Source organism: Micropterus salmoides, unplaced genomic scaffold (genome assembly GCF_014851395.1).
Source record: "Micropterus salmoides isolate LMB-PRFRI ecotype aquatic unplaced genomic scaffold, ASM1485139v1 Ms_hic_scaffold_2650, whole genome shotgun sequence".
NCBI lineage: Eukaryota > Metazoa > Chordata > Actinopteri > Centrarchiformes > Centrarchidae > Micropterus > Micropterus salmoides.
Genome location: NW_024041874.1, coordinates 1 through 25,000, shown reverse-complemented (window position 1 = coordinate 25,000; position 25,000 = coordinate 1). Strand labels below are relative to the sequence as shown.

General features: G+C 41.8%; 3 protein-coding genes and 1 non-coding gene across 5 annotated transcripts; all 4 read left to right on the top strand.

The window, feature by feature from the left end:
* Positions 1-980: 980 nt before the first annotated feature.
* uba1 (ubiquitin-like modifier activating enzyme 1) lies at positions 981-14,480 on the top strand. Its single transcript, XM_038739694.1, has 25 exons — positions 981-1,131; positions 1,219-1,277; positions 1,404-1,572; positions 3,414-3,548; positions 3,642-3,748; positions 3,842-3,932; positions 4,036-4,168; positions 4,264-4,361; positions 5,996-6,142; positions 6,290-6,466; positions 6,679-6,786; positions 6,896-6,976; positions 7,540-7,692; positions 8,591-8,756; positions 8,876-9,072; positions 9,412-9,476; positions 10,758-10,953; positions 11,482-11,556; positions 11,656-11,845; positions 11,973-12,058; positions 12,157-12,249; positions 12,408-12,599; positions 12,975-13,076; positions 13,165-13,265; positions 13,368-14,480. The coding sequence occupies exons 1-25, from the start codon at positions 1,015-1,017 to the stop codon at positions 13,501-13,503; spliced, it is 3,174 nt and encodes a 1,057-aa protein (XP_038595622.1). The 5' UTR covers positions 981-1,014; the 3' UTR covers positions 13,504-14,480.
* On the top strand, positions 12,738-12,854 carry LOC119919287. Its single transcript, XR_005447670.1, has one exon. It is a non-coding gene; the product is annotated as a small nucleolar RNA U6-53/MBII-28 (small nucleolar RNA).
* Positions 14,481-14,952: 472 nt separating the features above from the next.
* Positions 14,953-21,092, top strand: arhgef3l (Rho guanine nucleotide exchange factor (GEF) 3, like). 2 transcript variants are annotated; one of them, XM_038739696.1, is made up of 13 exons: positions 14,953-15,185; positions 15,556-15,601; positions 15,729-15,776; positions 16,345-16,401; positions 16,539-16,646; positions 16,738-16,893; positions 17,276-17,338; positions 17,489-17,585; positions 18,177-18,253; positions 18,423-18,680; positions 19,652-19,822; positions 20,181-20,373; positions 20,568-21,092. In XM_038739696.1, exons 1-13 carry the CDS (start codon positions 15,148-15,150, stop codon positions 20,813-20,815), a joined length of 1,560 nt encoding a protein of 519 aa, XP_038595624.1. In that variant the 5' UTR covers positions 14,953-15,147; the 3' UTR covers positions 20,816-21,092. The 2 variants fall into 2 exon arrangements, with proteins under 2 accessions (XP_038595624.1, XP_038595623.1); XM_038739695.1 differs by having other exon boundaries at positions 15,726-15,776.
* Positions 21,093-22,075: 983 nt separating this feature from the next.
* Positions 22,076-24,833, top strand: usp21 (ubiquitin specific peptidase 21; the record flags this gene model as incomplete). The annotated part of the gene is made up of 9 exons (XM_038739698.1): positions 22,076-22,231; positions 22,713-22,769; positions 22,881-22,998; positions 23,088-23,202; positions 23,390-23,509; positions 23,614-23,678; positions 23,759-23,946; positions 24,564-24,642; positions 24,726-24,833. Coding segments are annotated over exons 1-9 (1,006 nt in total), but the record flags the coding sequence as incomplete, so codon positions are not given.
* Positions 24,834-25,000: the final 167 nt, after the last annotated feature.

The following is a 25,000-nucleotide window of genomic DNA, read 5'->3' as shown; positions in this document are numbered from 1 at the left end:
TGTGGTGTAAACTGATATTTGATCCACGTTTCTTAAACGTTAAAAGCTATTGGTTAATATGGTTTGTTACCAGTTCGTTTGTGCAAAGGAACTCCAGTAACGTTACAACCGTGGGGCTCGGTGCTGTATCATGCCGGATGCTTCGTTTTCGTTTTTGACGAACAAGTCAGCGTTCAGGTGACAATAAAATGTAAACGTTATTTTACTTGTTTGTAACGTTATTTGACTTGGCCCAGCATTTTATCAGTTGAAGATGTGTAAACTGACCTTTAAGGACGCAGACAAGTCAACCTTCGCTGCATTGGATGCGGAAATGTTTGCCGCGAGTTCGAGAAACTGCGGCCTGTTTCACTTCCCGAAGTGACTGTTTGCCTTGATTTATTCCGTTAATCACAATGTACTTTGGTTGGTGTTTTTTTTAAAATACGTCCATAAACGCCCTTTTATCTCTTAATACCAAGGATAGTTCTAGCGCCATTGTGCCACCTGCGAGGCACCGTGAGGTGTTGCTCACTTTACCGCAGTGAAGTTTTAATGATTCAGCTGTTTTTGTTGAAACGATGTTGGCGGCCCTTAAACACTGGTATAATAAACAATAGGAGTCCATAAATAAGCCAGTGTTGTCTCTGAGCATGAAAAGAAATGATAATGCTGCTATTCATGTCTTTTCCCAGGCTCAGTTCGTTTTCTAGCAGATTTGTGTTTGGCTTGCAGCCAGCCCAGCTGCTCCCTAGACTAGAAATCCTTTCTCTTCAACATGAGGGTGGACTGGGTTGCTTGTCATAATGGAACCATAGCATTGAGTTATATATTTTCCACTTATTTCAGTCTGAATTTGAAACCATTGTCTTTTGAAAACCTCCATGTGGATGATTTTGTTACCTTTGTCTGCTTGATTTATTTAATTCTTGAAGCTACAAATGTGTATTAATTAATGTACAATGGATATTTGACAGAGGGGAAATGATGTTGTGCCTTATATGACTGTCTTTAACAAAGTGTTATTGTGCACAGATGTCCAGCTCGCCGCTGTCCAAGAAGCGCCGCTTGTCAGGAACAGAGACGAAGACGGGATCCCACTGCTCCTCCTCTAACTCTGTCAGAACTGATCTGTCCCACACACCGGCCAACGTAAGAACTAACACATACATTATAAATCTTTTGCTAAAGTAAACTTGTTACACAAACTCATTTTTAACCCATGTTGTGTCTCCCCAGGGCATGGCTAAGAATGGCAATGATGCTGAGATCGATGAAGGCCTGTACTCCAGACAACTGTAAGCCTTATCTCTCTTGAATTTTTGTCCTCAAACGAGCTGACACATACTTTGAAGATTTATCATCAGGCTGGTTGTTAAAGAGTGAATAGTTGTACTGATGCGGTACTTTCTCTCCCGCTGCAGTTACGTGTTGGGCCATGATGCCATGAAGCGCATGCAGAACTCCAGCGTCCTTGTCTCTGGTATGAGAGGTCTTGGAGTGGAGATTGCCAAGAACGTCATCCTGGGAGGAGTTAGAGGAGTCACTGTGCACGACCAAGGAGTTGCAGAATGGAGAGACCTCTCCTCTCAGGTGTGTGGAATTCAGTCATACAGACATTGGTTGTGTGTTGTTGTCATACTTGATTGGAGATTCATCTGGTGTTCCATAGTCTTTCCAAGGTGCTGCAAGGTGGCTTTGTCTGTTAAGTCACTCGTTGTGTTGTATTGTTGCCATCCAAAAAAGAGTACTGCTCCCACCCCCACCCTTGCTAACCATGGCCTGACCCAGATTTATCAGCGGGTGGCCGCTCCCTGGGTCATAATCATGGTAGAGCTAAAGCCTGTTTTGGGCCATCATTACAGTGGCGAGATTGTTTACATCTATCAGGCTGAGACACTGAATTCTGATGTCTAACGCCTGGCAGATAACTGTGTGAATAGGCGGCTCAGGTGTTGAGTCAGGAGGCTTTCTTTATGACCTTACAGAATGTCACGATTGTGATTAGAGCTGTATCTGTGATCATCCAGTCAGCGTTAAACCTTGTGCGCTCCAACATTTCTATTTCAGCCGCTGGCATTTGTCCCAGTGTCCTTTTCTCATTCAAGCTGAATTGAAATAGCCTCTGTATATTACTGTCACTTATATGACACATAATCCATCTTTTTAAATGAAGTAGCCTTAAATCGGCCACTAAATCTCTGGCCATGTTCACACTTGGCTAAATTTGCCAAGTGTCAAGCCAATGCTTTTTTTTTTTTTTTATCTAAAAACATATGTTTACAAAACTCTTAAAACTGGATAAACCTGCTAGAATCAATTTCATATTTTAACAGTGACACATCCTTGCAAAGACCTGACTGGGTGTTATGAAGTTGCTTTGTCCGCATTTGTTGTTGGAAAGCTAATACTGAATTATTGTGAACAAGCTAAAATGAAAGTGGTCTTTATGTAGCTTAACTGTTTATCTTAGTTTGCCACGAATCTTAAAATTTGGCAAATTCTTGTAAATTTGGCTCATGGCTGCGACAAACCACTCCCTCCTCTCTGCAAGAGGTTGCTTCTGGCAGCGAAGGGAGGGCGGGAAGAACTGCTCCAACTGTGTTCCTCATTTTTTTTCTAAACTTCACTCAGTATTTTGATGTCAGAAATATTATACATTTTTACTGAGATCTTAAATTTCTTTCCAGGGACAGATTACTGAATTTATATGGTGAGAAAATGGCTACAGCGAGGAGCTACATTCATTTATAGCTAGAGAAGTCCTCTGTTGATTCCTTACTCTGGAGATTTTTCAAGCATTAAATAATCATGATCAAAACATAAAATCTTTAAAAAGTTAAAATTAACAGCTGATAAAATAACAAAGTGACGATACAGTGTTTGTTGTGGCTATAAAGGATTTCTGGAAAGTTTTTCACAATTCAGTAAGAATTTTAAATTAAAGATTTGGTTTTCTACCTTGAAAAGTTCTTGACTTTAAAAAGCTGTACAAACCCTAGAGGACGCCACTTCTGTGTCGCCTCCAAATGTCTCTTGATTGCTCGTTTTGAATGTCGGTACAGCCACTTTGTGTATTTGGCTAAATCATCGTGTGGGTTAAGAGGTGACATAGCGGGGATTTAAATTGCTGCAATCAAGTGGGGTGACTAAATTCTGTCTGTTTCCTTAACTAAATGACGGCTGGGATTTTGGCCCCCATTTGTCAACCAACTGATAGAGAAATATTTAGCTGTTGTTGTGTTTATTTCTGTGTGGGAGGGATAACGGTTCCCTAATGACCTGAAAACCTTAGTATGGACAGAAGTTTTCACTTGTAAAAACAAGATGGTCTCTATTCTTATTTATTTTTTCTTTTGCCATGCTTGGCAGTTAATACTTTGTTGACTGTCAGCTCTTCCCTGACATCTTTTTATATATTTTTGTTTGGTCAGTTTTACCTTCGGGAAGAGGACCTGGGAAAGAACAGAGCAGAAGTGAGTCAGCTCCGTTTGGCTGAACTCAACAACTACGTTCCTGTGACTGCCTACACCGGAGCACTCACTGAAGACTACCTGACCAAGTTCCAGGTATAACTTGCTGAAGCTAGTGTCCCACCCACTTCAGCATTCAGAAAGGAAAGAAAAGTTGGTGATTTAAATTGGTCTCTCTCTGCAACCTAGGTGGTAGTGCTGACTAACTCCACTCTGGATGAGCAGCAGCATTTAGGAGAGTTCTGCCACAGCAAAGGAATCAAGCTGATCATTGCAGACACACGTGGTCTGTTTGGGTACGATTCTCACCCTTGTCTATTTATAGTTCACATGGAGTGTGTGTATATGTGTCTGTCAATGTCTAATATTTATGTGTGTGTGTTTTGTAGCCAGCTTTTCTGTGACTTTGGTGAGGAGATGATAGTGTACGACACTAATGGAGAACAGCCACTGAGTGCCATGATTTCCATGATCACCAAGGTTAGTCCTTACATCCTCTTGCTGCTTTTAGGGAAAAAGGAAAAGCTTTTGTATTGCTCTTAAAGTTTGACACAAAAAAGTTGCTCACTCTTGGTTTCTCCAGGACAGTGCAGGGGTTGTGACATGTCTGGATGAGGCTCGTCATGGCTTTGAGAGTGGAGACTTTGTCACCTTCACAGAGGTTCAGGGTATGACTGAGCTCAATGGCTGCCAGCCAGTGGAAATTAAAGTTCTGGGTAGGACTTGTTTCTATTTAAGAAAGACAAGTTTTGGATATTCTGGTTTATGACTTACTATGACTACAAATATTCATGTCTTCTTCTCTGTCCAGGACCCTACACTTTCAGCATCTGTGACACAACCGGCTTTACAGATTACGTAAGAGGAGGAATTGTCTCCCAGGTCAAGATGCCCAAGAAGATTGCATTTGTAAGTGTCTGCCGTTTTCCACACCAGGTTTATGTCATGGTGACAATAGCAGTAAATTCTATTAAAAAAACCTGCTGGCATCAAAGGGTGTCCGCGGGGTCTTTAAAAAGTCTTAAAAGGTAATAAATCAATTTTGCGAAAATTAAGGCCATTAAAAAGTATCGCCATTTAACAAGTTATTAAATTTTGAAGATATGTTTTTCAATGTGAAAATCCTGTTTGTCCAAAAGTGGTAGGTGAATGTATTTATTTATAATGCATTGCCAAAAATACTAGACAGGCAGTGAGTAGCGACTGCGTGATTCGTTTCTATAATGTTAGGCGCAGGGATCTACCATGCTCCAAAAAGTAGATCCGTGCGAACCGGAAAATATACAACCGACCGTAATCTCCCACCCCGCCGGACCCTCAATGCTAACCGTCTAAAACATAGTCGGAGTGGCAATCAGGAGTAACGGGATCAACCCGGTTGGCCGTTCGCTCTGTGGCCACTTGAACAGCCCCGTTCCTCAAAAACAAGAGCGAGATGCGCTGCCAGCAGCTGAATCGGTAAGACGGAAGACAACAGGGAAAATTCATGTAGCGTGTGTGTGTGTGTGTGTGTGTTTGGCTAACGTTAACTGGCTTTATCTAAATCGGTGCCTTTTTATTGAAACACATTCAACTTTTCATAAAGCCGATGCTTGTGCTGCAGCAAACTTTATAAATGTTGAAAGTTAATAGCCTGCCCAAAATCAAGGTTGGAGACTATCAGGTAGCCTGGAGCATTTTTCTTGCACAAAGTTAATGAATAAAAAAACAACCCCAAACTCAAACAGCTGTAATTTGAATTAATATTATAGTAGTGGTAAGTTATACTATTATATGAAATTATATTTAATATATTAACATAATGAATATTTTAATATCAAACTTCACTATTAAATTAACAATATACTTTTAATTTAGTTTAGTTATATTATACTAATACAGTTAGAGAGTAGAGTTTATTATCTTCATCTTTGTTCCCTCCTGGCCTAATTGAATTTTGTTGTATTGATCAAGTGGTCGATTTAAAGTTATCACACGTATCATTGCAGGCAAGCTCACATTATCTAATTTAAACCAACTAAAAAAACTAAATTACACTGTTTCACATGATTTGCTGTAATGTTGCGTACATAAACGTCATAGCTTATGTAAGACAGTTACTTTTCGCAGGAAATCTGACCAGTCCTTCACATAGAAAACAGTTAGCCCATACCGGCTGTTATAGGCAATTGAGAAAGTTGGTGAATGCCTAAATTTTTAGGTGGCGTTACAACCTGATGACACATAGGCAATAACTGTTATAAATGTATTTAAATTCCTTTTTAAAAACTCAAATGTCCCTTTTAAAGGTGTGTGGCTGATTTTAATCGGTTACAGCTCAAAGTGGCACGGCAGTCTTAAATTATGTTGAAAAGGTCTTGGAAAAAGTCTTAAAAAGGTATTGAATTTTACTTCAGGATTCCTGTGTATATACCCTGCATAAGCAAAACGTCTGTCATCACAACAGTGGTGCCACCACATCACCTGCTGTTCGTAAGTAAAAAATTTAGCTTAGTTGAAAATTTCAGTCCTCACAATCTTCTTGTACGTTTTATCTTGTGCAGAAATCCATCTCTTCCTCCATTGCTGAGCCAGAGTTCATAATGACAGACTTTGCCAAGTTTGAGCGTCCAGGACAGCTGCATGTAGGCTTCCAGGCTATCCACGCTTTCCAGAAGAAACACAGCCGCCTTCCTGTACCCTGGAACCAGGTAAATTTGTGGTAGATTTAATGATTATGGATAAAACCCAACTGTTTGATAGTTGCCATTATAAATTGTGCAGCACTAAATGGGAACATTTACACTCAATTAGTAGTAGTCTGAGTTTTGTAACATGCTGAGCGGTGTGTATTTCAGGCTGATGGTGATGAGCTGTTGACAATGGCCAAAGAGGTGAGCTCTGCCCTGACGGGGTCTGCCAAAGTGGAGGAGTTGGATGAAAGCCTTCTCAAAAAGTTGTCATTTGTTGCTGCTGGAGACCTAGCCCCTGTCAATGCATTCATTGGGGGTCTGGCTGCGCAGGAAGTGATGAAGGTCAGTGGATTGAGTACTACACTATCTGCTGTAGTGGTGTGTGTTTTTATTTAATTCAAATTACGTCTTTTGGTATACTGCTGTGTAAGTCAAGTCAAAGAAATTGATTATTGTTATCTGGGATTTGACATATTTGGACCTCAAACCCTGATAAATCTTCAAAAAATCATAAATGTTCTTTTACATTTTTAATGTGCTCTTTGTTCTTTCAGGCATGCACAGGAAAATTCATGCCCATAATGCAGTGGCTGTACTTCGATGCCCTGGAGTGCCTGGCTGAAGAGGAAGGAGTTGTGCTCACAGAGGAAGAGTGCGCCCCTGTAGGTGTTCAGAGCAAATCGCGCACACCAATACTGAAGACGGATGACATGATGGTGACAAACTATGGTGTTAAAGCTTCTTTTCTGCCTTGTCTTTCTTTTCTTCCAGAGGAACAGTCGATATGATGGGCAGATTGCAGTGTTTGGCACCAAGCTGCAGGATTTGCTTGCCAAACAGAGGTACTTCCTGGTGAGTCGTCCAATGGAAAACATTCCAACACCTCCTCTGGCATCCTGCTGCTAAGGGGAGATTAAAAGAATAAGTCTGGTGATATTCCACAAAAAGGCCAGACCAAAACCAGCAATGAATTGAACTAAATACAATTGTTTGTGTAGCCAAAGCCAAAAACTACAGTGGAGTTTAGGAATGTATTATGGAAATGATTTAGCCTTCTAGACCTGTGGTGTGTGTTCGTTTTTCTTTTTTTTTTTTGGTTTCTAAGATTTGCATATGAAGTAGAAGTTTGTGCTGAGAATGTATGAAGCATTAAGAGACAGAATAACACTTTTTTTTGTCTGTCTTCGTATTTGTCAACAAACTCCTAATATAGCCAGCCTTATGCTTAACAGTAATATTTCTCTGACATTGCCATATTTTTGATTTGGCATACCACATGAATGCTCTGTCAGAGTATAATACTTGGATTTCTCTACTGAACACTGTAAATAGAAGTTTGTTAAATGGTGTTTAATACATGGACCATGCGGTACAACTTGAATTTCTTTACTCACTGAGAGGTTTTATCATTCCAGGTGGGAGCTGGTGCCATTGGCTGTGAGCTATTGAAAAACTTTGCCATGATTGGTCTGGCAAGCGGGGATGGGGAGGTCATTGTAACAGACATGGACACCATAGAGAAGTCCAACCTGAACAGACAGTTCCTTTTCAGACCCTCTGATGTTACGGTCAGTATAATCTCTGCTCAACCCTTTCCTTTGATAGATATGAAGCAGATAGTGCACAGCATTTGGCCATTTGTCGACTTGAATTTGATATTTCCAAGCAGTGTTGTGTATGGATTTTCTTTTCATTGCAACTGCTCCTGAGTGCACTCTAACTGCTGCTGATGGATGATGTCATAGTACAAGATTAGATGAAGGAAACTGAATGCCTGTGGCCATAATGGCTCATTGTTGATGTATTAGAGTATTGGTTATTTCAGGTGGTGTTAAATGAATTGCAGTGACCTTTAAAGTACAGATTGGTATTGGAACACTATTATTGTTACATGACATTGTTTGCCTCAGTTTATTCAAGGGAGACATTGTTACAGCTTGATTCCACCGGGCACGGCTACAACCTGTCCCAGCTGTGAAGCTGATGACCGCCATTCCAGACTATACCAGATGCAGCACGTTTCAAAAGCGTCTCAGAAACTACAGTTCTCCGCTTTGCTTCTTTTTTATTACAGTTTGTCTAGGTTTCAGGGAAGCCACGTCAATCTGCGCATTATATCAAGAATAAACGTGTGACATGACGTCATGGAGCAGTGGCCGGTGGAATCAAGGTGTTAAAAAGGAAATTGTGGTTGAAGGAACCCACAACTGACAGCCAAGTGCCACAGAGTTATTCTTGAAATGTCCTTAATGAAGGGACCTTTTTTAAATATAAAAAACCACACATCATACACGAAAATAAGTATTTTCGTATGGCCTTCCTAGAAAAAAGTCACATCAACAAGGATGACCACTGCGTCAGTTTTCTTCTTCTTAAAATTTGCGTGTTTTGCCATACTAATGTTTAGAATTTGATCAGAAAGTGAAAGGGTCATTATTAACATTGTGTGTACGTATGTGGGAACAGAAAATGAAGAGTGACACAGCTGCTGCTGCAGTAAAGCAGATGAACCCCTCCATCAAGATCACCGGTCACCAGAACAGGGTGGGCCCCGACACGGAGAGGGTCTATGACGACGATTTCTTTGAAAGCCTTGACGGAGTGGCCAATGCACTGGACAATGTTGACGCACGTAGGAGACACAGAAATTTCAATTCTTTCAAATGTTTAACTGCAATTTAATATCTTTGCACTTAAATCGCCCTCTTTATTTAAGCGCTGTCCTGTGCCTTTTGTTTGTCAATTCTGCAGGTATGTACATGGATCGGAGGTGTGTGTACTACCGTAAGCCCTTACTGGAGTCTGGTACTCTGGGTACCAAAGGCAATGTCCAGGTTGTGATTCCCTTCCTCACAGAGTCATACAGCTCCAGCCAAGACCCTCCTGAGAAGTCCATCCCCATCTGCACACTCAAAAACTTTCCAAATGCCATTGAACACACACTGCAGGTCAGTAGGCGCGAACACGGCTGCACTTCAGATTAACACAGGCTGCTGGGTGAGCAATTTAGAAAGGCATTAATTCTAACAGCATTCTATATTGATTTTATATTTACAAAGTCCAGATCACATGTTAAAGTCTTGTTTTACTAGAGCACAAAATATGTATGTAAAATGAGTGAAGATGCCATGCCCTAACAGCTTTTGGTAAAAATGTATTTAATAGTTCATATATTTCTGAAAATTGTTTGCCAAGCTCTAGAAAATGACACTACATCACTCTAAAACAAATACATACTAAAATTGTGTTTGTGTATAATTGATCTGTTCTCAATGTCCTCTGTTTAGTGGGCCCGTGATGAGTTCGAGGGACTATTCAAACAGCCACCAGAGAATGCCATGCAGTACCTCACGTGAGTTGCCTTCACTGTCATTTCAAAGTGACCATGTGGCATCACTGTACTTTATCTATACATATAACATTCTCATTTCATCATAAAATTGAATGCCGAATTGGCCATGCCATCTTTTTAATATTAATAGTTGGAGCTGGGGATATGGTCTTCAAGTGTTGATGGAATGTTTTGGTGATCTCTCATTTCTTTAAGCGCGCTAAATGGTTGTGCCTCAATCTGTAAAAGGGCTCAGCATATGGTAATTCTTAGTATTTGATATTATTACTATATTACTATATATTTTTTATATTTAAACGGCGTCAATTATTTTATTGCACATTAATGAAGTGAAAGTCCGTTGCTCACTGGCTCTGAATACATATACAGTCAAACCATGTGCCCCAGGAGTGGTGGGATGTTGATCAGCCTGTAAATCACCCACCTGCGGCTTCTGTGCGCTACACAGCTATAGCCTATTTAACTTAAAATTATACATAACTTTACCGGATAGGCCATCATCTAGTTTTGTGGGGATGCTCTGCCATGCGAATGCCCTCCTGTTGATGTCCTATGTAGTAAACAAATAAATTCTGGAGGATCAGTCTCTCTCACAGTGATTTGTTCTCCGCGTCACCTACAAAAAGTTCAAGACAATTCAACTTCAGCAGCGGGCATGTGCGTGAGGCGACCCATTCACCTCACTCTTACAGGGACACTTGGTACTGAACAGACTGTTTGCTGCTCCCTCATAAAAGAAATATTTCTGCTGATACCTGTTCAGAAAAAAACAAACAGATTTAAATATGTTAAGCTGTTGCTCAGAAGGTGCCTGTTATGATCGGGGCTCTGGACTCTTAACTTGTGTTAACAAGCTATAAAAGGTAATGCAGTGGCAAATAGCATTGGTTTTATATTTGGTTATATTAATGTTTAAGTTGAGATCTACAAGAAATATATTATTGCTACTGTATAAAGGGAACAATACTGGTAAAAAGCACCTTATTTGTTTAGTGTTTGCAAACCACATTATTGCACTTGTGTAAAAAACAGTAGTTAAATTAAAAGTACGCAATACACTACTTTAGAATTCATTATTCAATTTTGCGCATAACAATGTGATTAATCGCAATAAACTTTAATCGTTGCCCAGCACTAATTTTAAACTTTTTACAAAACAAAATCCCATGCTTAAAACAATTCTTACACTGACCCTGCTGGGTGAACAACTGATAAAGAAAAGGTGACTGCCCTTCACTTATGTTAACCAGCTTATGAAGTTCATTATCATTGTCCTTGCAGAGATCCAAAGTTCATGGAGCGTACTCTGAAACTTCCTGGAGCGCAGCCTGTGGAGGTGCTGGAGGCTGTTTACAAGAGTCTTGTCACAGACTGCCCCCACAGCTTGGCTGACTGTGTAGCCTGGGCACGCAACCACTGGCAGTGCCAGTACAGCAACAACATCCGCCAGCTACTGCACAACTTCCCCCCAGAACAGGTACATATCGAGTCCACTGCACAGTTGTCTCGCAGCACTTGCTGTCTGGTCTGAGGTTTCCCCCTATTTTGGCATCTACTGCTCCCATTTCTAAAAGAATTGAGAAGTCACAACTCCTGCATTCATCATGAACAGGGCTTTTAGACCTGCATTAGACTGCTTTAGACTGCTGATCTATCGTGGTTATTCTCCCTTTTGCTTACACACTTCACATTAGTTGACTCTGTTTAGTCATTGAGATGCTGCAAAAATGTGTAAGTAGATTAGAGGTTAAGGCACTGGCCATGAACCATAACGCCCCCCACCTTGCTGGAGAACTTTGTTGCATGTCATTCTATCTCTGTTATTTCTCTATTGGCTGTCCAAAAAATGACAGATCCAACAAATCTTTAAAAAGTAAAATTGACAAATATGCAGTTATGGAACATTATTATGAAATGTACATTGCCAAACCTAGCTAGCTTTTAAGCTTTTGTTTTTTAGTGGTTTAGTGTTATATTATTATTATTTTTTTTTTGTGGCTTTCAGCTCACCAGCTCTGGTGCCCCCTTCTGGTCTGGCCCAAAGAGATGTCCTCACCCCTTAGAATTCAGCACTAGCAATGTAAGTATGGGTTTATTATGTTTCGTATGTACACCTACTTGACCACTGTCCGCTCAAAACTAGTCTCAAGACACTGACAGAAGCACTGTCTTTTTTTAGGACCTGCACGTGGACTATATAATGGCGGCAGCCAACCTGTATGCCCAGACATACGGCCTGCCAGGAAGCACCGATCGTGCAGCCGTGATCAAGATCTTGCAGGAGGTCAAGGTGCCACCCTTCACCCCTCGTTCAGGGGTTAAAATCCATGTGTCTGATCAGGACCTGCAGAATAGCAATTCCTCTGTTGGTAAGATGGGCAAATCGGTGCATTCAAGTTTTTAAAGATCTTCAGCCAAAGAAATGTGTTAATGGGATTGATTTATTGTTGATAATAGCTTATACATTGAAGGCAAACTGATCCCTTTTGTTTATAGATGACTCCAGACTGGAGGAGCTGAAGGCGCAGCTGCCTTCCCCGGAGTCTTCCCAGTTCAAACTCTGCTCCATTGACTTTGAGAAGGTACGCAATCTTTTCTCCTATATCAGTATTTTGCTGTAGTCCTATTGCAAGTGCAGGTTAATGTTGTATTGAGACTGTGTGGTGGCCTCTATTAACAGGATGATGACAGCAACTTCCACATGGACTTCATCGTAGCAGCATCTAACTTGAGAGCAGAGAACTACGACATTCCCCCCACAGACAGACACAAGGTGGGGGCACACATTTTACACTTGGCTTTGGGTGAAATAATAACTTGCAGTCCCCTGATCTCTCGATTAAATACAGAAGTTTACCTGGTGGTGTTTATAATAATTATTAACATCTTTTTTTCTTTCTTTACGCTGACGCTCATCACCATTTAATCCAGAGCAAGCTGATCGCTGGCAAGATCATTCCTGCCATCGCCACTACCACAGCCGCGGTGGTGGGCCTGGTGTGCCTGGAGCTCATCAAAATTGTCCAAGGACACAAGAAGCTGGAGTCATTCAAGAATGGCTTCATGAACTTGGCCCTGCCTTTCTTTGCCTTCTCTGAGCCCATCGCTGCTCCCAGACACAAGGTAGGCAGCAACATGCGTATCACTGTTTGTTCTGAGCTTGTAGGAATACATTTTTGCCATTAATACTCAATATATAATGTGTGTATGTAAGTGTCATCTCTAAAAGTCTACCCAAATGTAGTCATTTGATGTTATGAGCTCCAATGATGATCCAGCCATGCTAATACTGATGCACCAGACGGATGTAGTCTGACTGGGTGTAAGTGAGTTCAACTCACCTTCTCACACTGATTCTATCAGTGTGTGCTGAGGAGACGAATAAAAAGTTTTTTTATATATCTAAAAAATGAATGATTTCTGCTCTGCTACTGTTTGTAATGTCTATTTGTGATCTGGCATTATTATGGTATCAATCCTTATTCTGTTTTTTGACAGTACTATGAAATTGATTGGTCGTTGTGGGATCGCTTCGAGGTCACAGGGTTGCAGCCCAACGGAGAGGAGATGACGCTCCGGCAGTTCCTGGATTACTTTAAAGTATGTTCAAATCAACTTGTCTCTGCACTTTGCTGCCACGTGGTTTCTGGTGTACAGTTAACCAAACCCTAATCTGTTCTTTTGTCAGAATGAACATAAGTTGGAGATCACCATGCTTTCTCAGGGAGTGTCCATGCTGTATTCCTTCTTCATGCCAGCTGCCAAACTCAAAGAGAGACTTGACCTCCCGTAAGTACATTGTTCACATGGCTGCTTCATTAGCAACAGTCGCATAAAATTTCAGTCTGAGTTTGATTCACTGTCATAATTGTATTCTTTTGTGTCTTGTAGGATGACGGAGATTGTGACTAAAGTGTCGAAAAAGAAGCTGGGCAAACATGTGAAAGCCCTGGTGTTTGAGCTATGCTGTAACGACTTGTCAGATGAAGACGTGGAAGTGCCCTATGTCAGATACACCATCCGCTGAGCTCCATACTAAACCCATCCACAGGAGGGTGTGGATTGCAGGGGGTGTGTGGGGGGTGCGCAGGGTGGGTGCTCTGAAGAGTTGAGGTGGGGATTGGGGGTGGGTGGGTTGATCCAGGTCAGCTCTAGTGGATCATTATTTTTGTTTTTTGAGGCCTGTGGTTTGTTTTAACCTGTGCCTGAGTGTACATAGCCCCAGTATGCGGATTAAAGGATACCTTGTATGTGTGTTAAGCATCCAGTTGGTGCTAGGCTGTGGAAACAGGAGGTGTCATTGGAGGAAGGGAGCATGTATACTGGACCTCCCAATGTTTCTCAACAGCAGAACCCCTCTGCTCAGTTTAATTCTAAGCCTTAGTGCTCTTTTGGTACTCCATAGTCCAGCTAGTGTCCCTCTGAAACATCGTCACACTCTTACTAGCCTTCAGCACTAACGGAGGACCTTCTAATCCAGCCAACTGACTCCCCTCCACTCTACTTGTTCCTGCCCTCCAACCCCTGTCTCTTAGACCTGGTCCCACATTACTGTTTGTTTCGTTCTTTCTCAAAGATGTTCAGCCAAGAATCCCGAAAATAGTGTAATGTATATATCACTGCCCCTAATTCTACCAGAGACCCCAAATTTGAAACTGTAGAAGCACCTCAAGACACTTACACCCCAAGCCAACAGCATCTCCTGAAAATAATCGTATCTCACGCCAGTTTGAGGCGCCCCTACACCCACCTCATCCAGCACCCTGTTGTTTTGGAGGGGCTCTTGCACATGACATCAGTTTTCTCTTCATATTTCGTGTTTCATTAATTTCTATTTTTTTGGGGGATGGGTAAAGTTTTGGAGCACATACCTTGTAGATCATAAACTGTCTTGTTTCTACTTTGTTAACTCCAAATGACATTACAGTACAAGAGTAAGGCAATGAGATGTATCTTGAAATGGGAGCACTTAGTGTGATAGTGAATAAACATGTAAAAAACATACCTGGATTTGTGTGGTTATTTGACTTTTTTCGTATGGTTGCATTTGGGTAAATTATGTATCTGATTGGCTTTAAGTGTTAACACTTGAGTGTGAGATATTAGTGTTTTTCCTGTCTTGACTGGCTTCTTGCTCTTTCAGAAGTTTCGTTGTAGAGCATATCCGGGAAGCGCAGTCTGAATCAGCTAAACGCCTACCTGTGAAATTACAATGAAAACCCCAATCAGTTTTTTTCTGACAATGCTGAGGATGCTAAAAGGAACAGACACTTCATGAATAATTTTCTGTAGTTACACATTTACCACCTTCTTCCTGTCACACAGCGTTCGTCCAGTTGGGCCCCTTTTTGTCTAAAAGGTAAGTGTTTTAAGTTCCATCACTTGACAGGTTTGAGTGAGGCTGTGTTTGAAAAGTGGAGTTATGAACCCTCCTCCCAGAGAGCAGCGGATACATGAGTATGTGCAACTCAAAAGGATGTGGTCGTGTGTGAGATGAGGAAGAAAGTGAGGAGGAAGGAGTGCACTGAACTCTGACAAGCTGCTGGCAAACAAGTCCCTCTATGCTACTAAAACAGTATATAGATAGTCCAAATCTAAAATCTATTTCAACGTTTCTCACTTTGAGAATGTGTGACGTTTCGGTGAAGATGCACTGAAGACAAAGAAAAAGATGGAAGTGGAGGAGACTGGTGAAACAAAGACTTCCTGGTATGATTTTTTTCTTTCTTTGTTTTTTTTAAATATTCGTTGTTACTGTTTGTACCTTGTGCTGTATATAAAGGGCAGGGATTAACATCCCACAGCGTAGAATATTTAAATATGTTGGAGGCATGAATGTTTGCACATCTGACATCATGGTGACAGAATGTAACCGTTTATATTACTGTTCATCTCACTGGAAAAAAAACTGCAATAAAATCACCATGTCTCTATCAATAATGTACTTTTATATAACTTGAGGCACAAAAAATTTGTCATTTTGGTACACTACTCCGATCCAATGCAGCTATTTAGATTAATTTCAAGTAAAATAACAAAACAATATGGATGTTTGCTTTGTGCCTATTAACAATTTTAGGTCTGCGCAAGGGGAGACGCCCTCCATCATTTGTGACCATGCAGGGGTAAGTCACACAATTTACCTTATTTCTTTCACCTTCTTTTCTACTGTGTAAAACATAGGCAGGCTCTCCCCTTGAAGCCCGAGAAAAACACAGAACATAAATGACATAAATGTCTGCTTTTTAGAAGAAGAGAAAACAAGATCCGGCCCCTGAAACTGTGATCAGAATCCTGGAGGTGAGTGCTATCTGAGACGCACCATTAAACTCTTCTCTCCCAGTGCCTCTTCTTCATCTTCATGTCTCGTTCTCTGTAACTAGCGGAAGTTAGTCAACCTTACCTTTGTGACCACAATGCTGAGGGCAGAGCTAACTGAGAGATGTGAGCATTATGTTGAGCTGTGCAGCCACAGAGGCTCTCTGGATGCACGAATCTTAAACTCATGTTTAAGCTGTGATTTTGCACAGCTTTCCTCTTTTGCTGTCATCTTAACCTTCATCACCATTGCTCATATAGAAATAAATTTTTCACTGCCAGTATTTAAATACCTTTCATTCTGTTACTACACTGAATATCCAGCTGATGTGGTAAGTGTTGCAAAAGCAGGCAGACATCTTGTATTTTACTACAGAGGCACAGTTTTAACCTTCTTCCTCTTTGAAAGTGTCACACAGGAAATGAGAGATCTGCACCATGCAATATCTCACCCCCCTCTACACATCTCTTTTTTTTCCATTTTCCTGGACTTGCTCATGTCTCTCTCAACTTCAATTTTAACTTATTCTGATGCGTCCTGTTTTATCAGGATGAAGAGGATGACGAGGAGGGTGAGATGATATCCGACCACATGAAGGATTCAGAGGTGAGGTGTTCCTCTTTTTTTGCAGAGGCCAGATGTCTGTTCAGCTGTTTTAAACTATTTTAAAGTACACGGCCTGCCTTGATAAGCTTGTGGAGTGTTTTGTTCTTATCAAAACTGGAACATTTATTTTATTTTAGGAGCCCAGCAATAAAAGGGTCAAACCTGTGGCAAAGTCCAACAGCCTCACAGGTGTCTTAACCCCAGTGAAGACCCCGGCTCTGAAACGCATCGGGCAATCCATTTCGGTATCAGTGCACAAACACACTCACACACACCCCATCCATGTGCAAAATGACTTGAGCGTGCACACGTTCAGCCACTCTACTCTCTTCGCAGCGGTCTATCAGTTTTCGCACAGAGGCTCGACCTTTGCCCCCGGCCCTGCGCCCTCGCTCGAAGGCCTCGTCATTCCCACGCCGGCGCAACAGCCAATGCTGGAGTGATACTGTGGAGAGCCATGACCTCACCGCAAAGGAGATCAAACGTCAAGAGGTGTGAGGTCCAGCATGTGTGTAGTGTAGTTCAGCTGCAGAAACTTTATGCTGGCGTTAATAATGCAGTGTTTTTTTGGAGGGGAGGGGGGTTGGGGGTCAAGCTGTGGGGCTGTGATTGCAGTGTGTGGGCGGAGTGATTAGTGCCTACTCTTTATTTCTCTGAAGCAGCTCTACTCAGCGATTACGAAAGAGGATGTGAGTTGGCACTGGAGGCTCAACTTCCTTTATTGAACAATCAGCTGGGAAAGCTCATGCTTGTCCGTCTGTGTGTTTTACATGGTGTGCAAGTGTATATTTGCTGTTTGTGAACTGCGTGTGCTTGCATCCCAGTGTTGGTGTTCATGTGTCCAGTTGTTGAACAGTTTTTCACCCTTTTGCAGGTGATCTATGAGCTGACTCAGGGAGAGAGACAACTCATTGAGGACCTCAGTCTGGTTAAGAAGGTACTTGTCCACTTAAAAATAGCATTTGATCTCTATTACCTTTATATCAGAACAAATTCATTCAAGTTTAATATATTTGAAAGCCTCATTCCACTTGTCCTGACACCAATTTCTCACAAGTGCTGCACTAATTCTTAACTTACCTACCAGGTGTACTATGAGCCCATGTTGAAGTTGGACATCATGACAGAGAGTGAGCTTGGAAAGATCTTTGGTACACTGGACTCTCTCATTCCACTCCATCAAGGTAAACCGCATCTCTGGTTTGCGCACACTTCCTTTATCCTATGTCGCTCAACGCCTCAACACAACCTCCACATTTCCTAATCATATTTAAAGCAAGTAGAGCTGAGTGATAATTAGAATAATTAGATAATAAAATATCACCACTCGCTGACTTTCAGAGGAATCATAGGAATCTCGTTTCACACAGTTCTGTCCAAATTAATGGTTCCAAATAAATTCTCATTTTAAACTGTCTACGTTAGTTATTGAAGGTCTCGCTTTACACATATGATGACTCGTGACTGACTGCACTGACCATCAATGGTTAAAACATCCATCTGCCATATGATGATATACAATCTATTTATATTGTTATTGTTGTGATATGCAACTATGAGGTCCAGCCCTAAAACCAAGTGTGTAAAACCACACAAGGAGAATGTCCATTCACTCACTTCACACAGAGAGAATTTGCTGATGTGATGTCTTTTTCCTTTTAAGTAAAGGAAGTTAAATGAGTTGAGAGTGATGTTTCTGTGGTTATCTGTCTGTGAGCTGTAGTAACACTGGTGTTCAAAAATCCATTTCAATACTTCTTTTTGTTCCCTGCCAGAACTTCTTACTCGTCTTGAGCGGCTGAGGGGATCAGAGAAGACGGTCGGAGAGGTGGGACCTACTCTGACAAATTGGGTGAGTATTTCCATGGAAACCAAGAAAAGGGGCTTAACTCTCTTTCACTCTCTCTAGTTCCTGTATTTGCGCTATTATGTTCCTCTCTTAACCAGAGTCATAGAGTTCAGTCTGTGTTTGTCTCTACTTCAAATATCCTGTCTCATTGCTCCTTTCTTCCTCCCTGCAGTTCCCTTGCCTGGAGGCCTACGTTACATATTGCTGTAACCAGGTGGGAGCTAAAGCACTGCTTGACCAGAAAAAGCATGAGAAAAGAGTGGAGCACTTCCTGCGCCTGTGTCAGGAGTCTTCATTCAGCAGGAAACTGGACCTGTGGAACTTCCTGGATCTGCCCCGGAGCCGTTTGGTCAAATACCCTCTGTTGTTGAAAGAGATACAGAAGTGCACACCTCCAGACCACCCGGATGAGGACACATTGCCTGATGCTGTAAGTTGGTGTCCAGCCCATTCATGTACAAGTGCATTCACACGTGAATGTGAAGGCACGCACATTTAATTACTTGAGATAATTGCTGAATCCACATGTAAGCCTTCTGGACCTGCAGACTTTGGTCTTACATAATGTGACTTGTCTCATGTGCTCATCCTCACTATTTCAAGTTGGTGAGGGTGCTGGAGAGTCAGAAGTGAATTGAAATGGCACTTGAAAGCTGAAATTAGATAGACCTGAGTTTCCTTTGAATGTGATAATTTGTTTATTTATTATTTATTGCAACTCATTTGTTTAGTTTCACAATCTTTTAGGTGCTAAGCTTTTTTTCTTAGTAGCATGAAAATCACCATTTGTCAGTCTGAATTACAACGCACCAATCCAAATTATGAAGCCTTAGGGCTGTTATGTATGAACACAATATCAAAAATCAATAAATACCTACTAAGTATTGTACCATTAGGCTTTATGGGTTGCTTCAAACCCACTCTTTTTCAGTCTGTTAGTGTGGGAAGTCCAGACATTTGGCGTTACCTAATAGCTCCATTTTAAAATCTAAAATACTTTGTACTTTAGCGGCTCCAAATGGCAGCAATAGATAATTGTTTTATGAAACATTAACTTCAGAAGCCAGTGATCCTGTGATATGTCATTAGCAACTTGAAAGTAATACCTCATAGTCACCAGTTTGGCTGGTCTTTTTATTACTTCATATATCTTGCTGTTCAGGACACAGTTTTGCGTTTAAGATGGTTGTAGTCTTTAAAATCTCACATTTGAAACCGGATGCTGTGTTCACTTACATTTTGCTGAGATATATGGTGTGAGTCGTATCCTATTCATAACGCCATCCCAAAATTAATTTCAATTCTACAAGAGCTACAGTTGGAGGAGACGGTTCACTTTGTTCATCACCTGAATGCCACATAAAATGCATTCATGTTGTGGTCGCACATTGTTCTGTTCAGCTGGAGATGATCCAGAGCATCGTGGCGGAGGTGAACAAGAAGACAGGAGAGGCGGAGTGTCAGTTCTACAGGCGGGGTCTGGCCTACCTCGAAGACAGTCAGAGAGTGCCAGAGATCCAGCAGTCCCGCTTCCTCTACTGCCACGGAGAACTCAAGAACAACAAGGGCCAGGTAATGGGGCTCTCAGTTTTTATGTCTAATGATTGACCTTCAAGTGGTTCTCCTGAGGGCGTTGAATTATTTGTATCTCAAGTGAAAAGGGTCAAGTCCTACATATACATACAGACCTCTGCTCCTTTCTGACCAAGGCTGGATTTTGATCTTAGGCCCTTAAATCTGACTTAAAGTCTGACTCTGTATCATCTCTTTTTACTGTTACTGTCATTTCTGTGTAATTTATTTAAAAAAATAAAATTTTATTTTTTCTATGGTAACCCTGACCGTTTTCTTAATGTCTATTTGAATATTGTGGTGAACATTGTGGTAAAGCCAAGTCTCTCACTTGGCGTGTGTCTGCCTCCTCTGTCAGCGGCTGCACGTCTTCCTGTTTGAGCTGGCTTTGGTGCTGAGCAGGCCCGGGGAGGACAGAGACGGAGGTCAGGTGTTCCACGTGTACAGACAGCCTCTGCCCAATAACATGATACATCTGGAGGAGATCCCAGATGGGGAGGCTGGTGGAGGGGGCACCTTCAGGGGAGCCTTCACTGGAGGAAATGATAAAGGTATGCATGATCTGATGTTGTTGTTCCTGATATGTGATGAATGACAAAGATCATCCAAATTTAGAAGCTTTAATCAGCGAATAGATGGAATCCCCATTGGTCGAAGTGAAACCTAAACCCTTCCTTCCCTCCTTTCCCTCTCTCGTCCACCCCCCCCCCCCCCCCCCCCTCCCCGTCCCGTCCCCATCTCCTAGTGAGGAACTGTTTCCGTGTGAGCAGCAGAGGGCGCTCCAAAGCTTACTCTTACAGCCTGCAGGCCAACGACTCCTTCAGCAAGCAGCAGTGGATCACCTGCCTGCGCCAAGCCATTGTCCAGTCACGAGACAGCACTGCCCAGACCCGCCAGTCGCAGCTCTCCCCTCACCCCGATCCCGCCCTCTATCACATAGCCGAGCTCAGCCTCAGCTCGGACGCAGAAATGGCAGACCATACCAGTCGCTGACTGTAAGACTGATCGTCAGGAGGCCTGGGGACATTCTATATATCTGTACATTGACATTGGAGGAAACAAAATAATGACTATCTGTGAAAGATGGTTGTGCTTACACACGCATAGAATTTCCTGTAAGGATAATTTTCTCTTTTTGCATTTTCTGATGGATTGTGTGATGGGGGATGTGTACTGTACAACTTGGGAACAGTATTACTGAATGTGAATTTACTGTGTAAAATGTTTCTGTGTTCATTTTTTTTTTTAAATAAACTGACACTTAAAGGTTTGTTGATGTATTCATGGCAAAGTGCACAAAGACGAGTCTAAGTATAGCCAACAGGATCTACAAAGAAAAGATTAGTGATGATTACCCCCCCCCCCCCCCCCTTTCTCTCTTTCCCTCTCTCTCGGTGACAGGGCAGGGGAGAGAGGTAGACTTTCAGTTCTAGCCTACAGACACACAGTGAAACAGTAGACGTCCCCTTATGCATTTTTAACAGCTCAGCAGGTGATGGGAACAGTTAGGTTGGGACTGTGTGTCCAAGATAGAGTGACCAAGTGATCAGGTGAGTCCAAGCTGCTCTGTTTATTCAATAATGCTACAATATTTGTCAGGCGTTATATGCAAACTAACTTTATTTGCAAGATTTTGGACAAAACCTCAATGTGAGTAGGTTTGGCTTTGATAACATCGTAGAACATTGCTTGTGAGAGTGGCATGTTCTGTTTTATTGGTTTTATAATTGGCTATTTAACCAATGAACACTTGAGATGAGTTGTCCAGAATTCTCTTTTTGTAAATACGTATCCTGAAAGTGATATGTTAAGAACTGGATTCATTGAGCTCTCTGTCAGACCTTGACTCTTCCGAGCTGCTCTGCACGCTGTAATTATTATTAATTATGAGAATTGTGAGCCAGAGTGGATCAACTCGATCTATTCAAGATTTACCTTAAGGGGATGCTCCTAAATTGCCTTCCTAAATTAATCCTATTCTTTTTCCCTCAGCTGTGAATGACATCCCTATTCATTTTCCTGGAAAGAGACGATAATACTCTATCATCTGCTACATTCATTAAAAAAAGAGGACTCTTTTCTCTCTGTCATACTGCTTATGAACTACCATTACGTTCTGCTCACCTTTGACCCTGAGTGTGAAAAGAAACAGAGGTGGTGCAACCTACTGTGCTATCACTTCTTTGGGAAGCCCTTCTGTCCACCTGAGGATCCCTTTTGGCAGACACTTTTGAGGTTTACTGGTATACTAGGATGCCTGGAGCCAGTGGCGTCAACGTGGAGGGCTCTTGTGAGGCCCTGCGTCGAACCCTGGTGTCACAGAACGGTCTGCAGAGAGAGACGGCCGACATCTCCCAGTCTGTCCTCTACACCTCTCTGATGGGCCTGCTTCTGGTCACTGACAACGAGGTGTGCAAAACACAACATTGTGCAGCCCTTTCGTTTAAGCTCAGACCTTCAAGTCTGGTAGTCTTGTAGGTTTGTTCGTATTGTAGCATTTATGGGGCGCTCATGAGACGAACATAAACACAGACAGAGAAATCGTGTCAAGGAATTGATGGAGAGTACACATCAACACACGTGTTTCAGCACCTGTCAGCACTCCTTGGTCTCTAATAGGATGAATGCTTGAGGCTGACCTCCTTTTAGCCACTCTTGTTATGTCAATGACATAAGAAGGCTAAATCTGTCCTACCAGTGCTGTACACACACTGACATTGCAGGGTTAAGGCAGACAGACAGCGCTGTGTCTTACAGACACAGCCAGGGGTCAAATAGTAGGGCACACTTGCAGTGAGCTACATGTGTATACAAATTAAAAATAGGAGAAAGACTTAATACAGAAATAACCGCTCAGTAGTTCAGGTCCTGTGTTGTCTTTATTTTCCAGAAAGAGCAGCTCACCTTAGGAAGTGGAAGGGTTGGCCTCAGAAACATAGGAAACACAGTAAGTGTTTAATGATGTGAGTTACGCAGAGTCCTGGAAGAACAAAGCTTCCAGAATTGTTATTTTTTTCATTAACATGTTCACTGTCCACTATACGTTGTTCCAACTTAGTGTTTCCTGAATGCAGTAGCCCAGTGTTTGTCTCACACACGTGGCCTGCGGGACTACTGCCTCCTCAAGTCCTACAGGGATGAGAAGTTCTCCAGAGAGGAGGCTAAGCTCATGGAAGGTATGCTCCTGCTGCTCCCTCCTCTTCCTATTGTCCCTCCCATGTTATGTTTTCATCTGTCCTCACTGCTCTTTGTCCCCATGAACCAGCTTTTTCTCAGGTGCTGTCAGGCCTTTGGGATATAAATGAAGAACAGACAGTTGTAAATCCACGACAGTTTTACAATATTTTCAAGGGTGCGGTGCCCTACTTCAGTGGTTACAGGTGAGAATATAGATGATGGTTTTGATTTTTCCTCAAGCTTGAATGCAGCTATTCATGAGATTTTTGTGCAAGCCCACATTACTGTTGTGAAACTGTTTGCCACCAGCACTGATGGTGCTTTTTGGTTTTGAAGTTGAGAGTTGCATAGAAAAATACATGTTACATCTTCCCGTGTCTCCGCGTTCAGTCAACAGGACGCACAGGAGTTCCTCAGGTTCCTATTGGACAAGCTGCACACAGAAATCAACCGCAGACCCTACGTTCGACGATCAGGAAAGGAACCCGAACAAAAATTTGCCAGATTTAGGTGTGTATGTTTATACGGAAACCATTCTATATTTGAAATGTTGATATCCTTCATGTGACCACATTTTGTTCTCTTTCTTTCAATCGTCTTTCATCCTCTTTTAGGATATCAGAAGAGGCGGCGGCCATGTGGAAGAAGCACTTGGAGATAGATGACAGCAGAATAGTAGGTGAGGGGAGCAATCCATTAGTCTCATCTGCATCATTAAATGAGGGCAACCACTGATCATTCTCGCCACCCTTCTCGCAGACCTGTTCGCAGGCCAGCTGCGGAGCTCGCTGCATTGCTCAGTGTGCTCCCACTACTCCAACACATTTGATGTGTTCTGTGATCTGTCACTGCCCATCCCCAAGAGGAGCTCTGCTGGGGAGGTCACGCTGAGGGAGTGCCTGGACCTCTTCTCTCAAGAGGAGAAACTGGACAAGGAGAATTCACCAGTGAGTTAACACAGAGAGTGCAAAACCTATGGATTACAACACTTCGATGCGTCTCTCACTTTAGGGTCAAAGGTCAATGACACAGACCATTGCTAGGAATGGTTCATTCCAAAAACTGAATTTTATTATTGATTTGTAACCTATATTTTTTTAATGTATTCGTTTTTTTAAATCATTGTTTGTTTCCTGCAGCCGACATCCCTGATTACATACCTCATTCGACTCCTATAATATCCAGTGGGTCTAAATGTAACACATCTAATCAGATAACGCAAGGCAAAGCTAACAGAAATAACAATAGCAGATAAAAGAAACATAAAAGAAGGAACTTATAATCAAAAAACAAGAAAAATATATTTTTTAAAGGTAATTTGGTGCTGTAAATTATGTTTTTTCAATTGAGTCTGGTAGACGTACAAGGATGTAAATGATTTTGTACCTGATTTCAAAATGTTACAGGGAGCGGGATCTCTATATTTAATGGTATATTGATATTGTATCAATCAAAATTTATAGAAAGGTAATACAAAGTTAAATAACAAGAGTGGTGGATCACACTTGCCTCAATATTTCAGCTGCTTTTAATAACGTTTTTTGCATGTGTGCATTTGTTTCAGATGTGTGAGAGGTGTAACAGGCATACAGAGTGCACCAAACGGCTGTCCATCCAAAGGTTTCCCCAGGTTATTGTGATCCGTATCCTTGGCCACAAAGCTTACTCAGTGTACTAACCTTACTATTACTAAGTGATTATAATGATGCTTAACAGTCACGATTAGATCTGAATCGTTTTACGATGTCACGGTGGTCCATCAGTAAAAGCACAGTGTTTGTGTCGTTCCCTCTCACTAACCTGGACCTTGGACCCTACGGACCCGTGGACTGTGGTAACACAACCAAAACTTTCTTTCAGTGTGTCCTTGTGCATTGTTACTGTGTATCATTTCATTTATTTTTGACAAAAGGAATACAGTGAAAAGTTGATATAATAAAAAGTGCAGGGGAGGTTCGAAGGTAGATTATTCCATAATTTGCAAACTTGTAAAACACACAC

What these genes read in the sequence shown, in the direction of transcription:
- uba1 (XM_038739694.1), top strand. Translation starts at nt 1,015, where the DNA reads ATGTCCAGCTCGCCGCTGTCCAAGAAGCGCCGCTTGTCAGGAACAGAG. An exon ending in GGAGAGACCTCTCCTCTCAG is followed by an intron (nt 1,573 to 3,413) that starts GTGTGTGGAATT and finishes TTGTTTGGTCAG; the next exon opens with TTTTACCTTCGGGAAGAGGA. An exon ending in CAGAGGAAGAGTGCGCCCCT is followed by an intron (nt 6,787 to 6,895) that starts GTAGGTGTTCAG and finishes CTTTTCTTCCAG; the next exon opens with AGGAACAGTCGATATGATGG.
- arhgef3l (XM_038739695.1), top strand. Translation starts at nt 15,148, where the DNA reads ATGGAAGTGGAGGAGACTGGTGAAACAAAGACTTCCTG. An exon ending in ACCTCAGTCTGGTTAAGAAG is followed by an intron (nt 17,339 to 17,488) that starts GTACTTGTCCAC and finishes CTTACCTACCAG; the next exon opens with GTGTACTATGAGCCCATGTT. An exon ending in TCAAGAACAACAAGGGCCAG is followed by an intron (nt 19,823 to 20,180) that starts GTAATGGGGCTC and finishes CTCCTCTGTCAG; the next exon opens with CGGCTGCACGTCTTCCTGTT.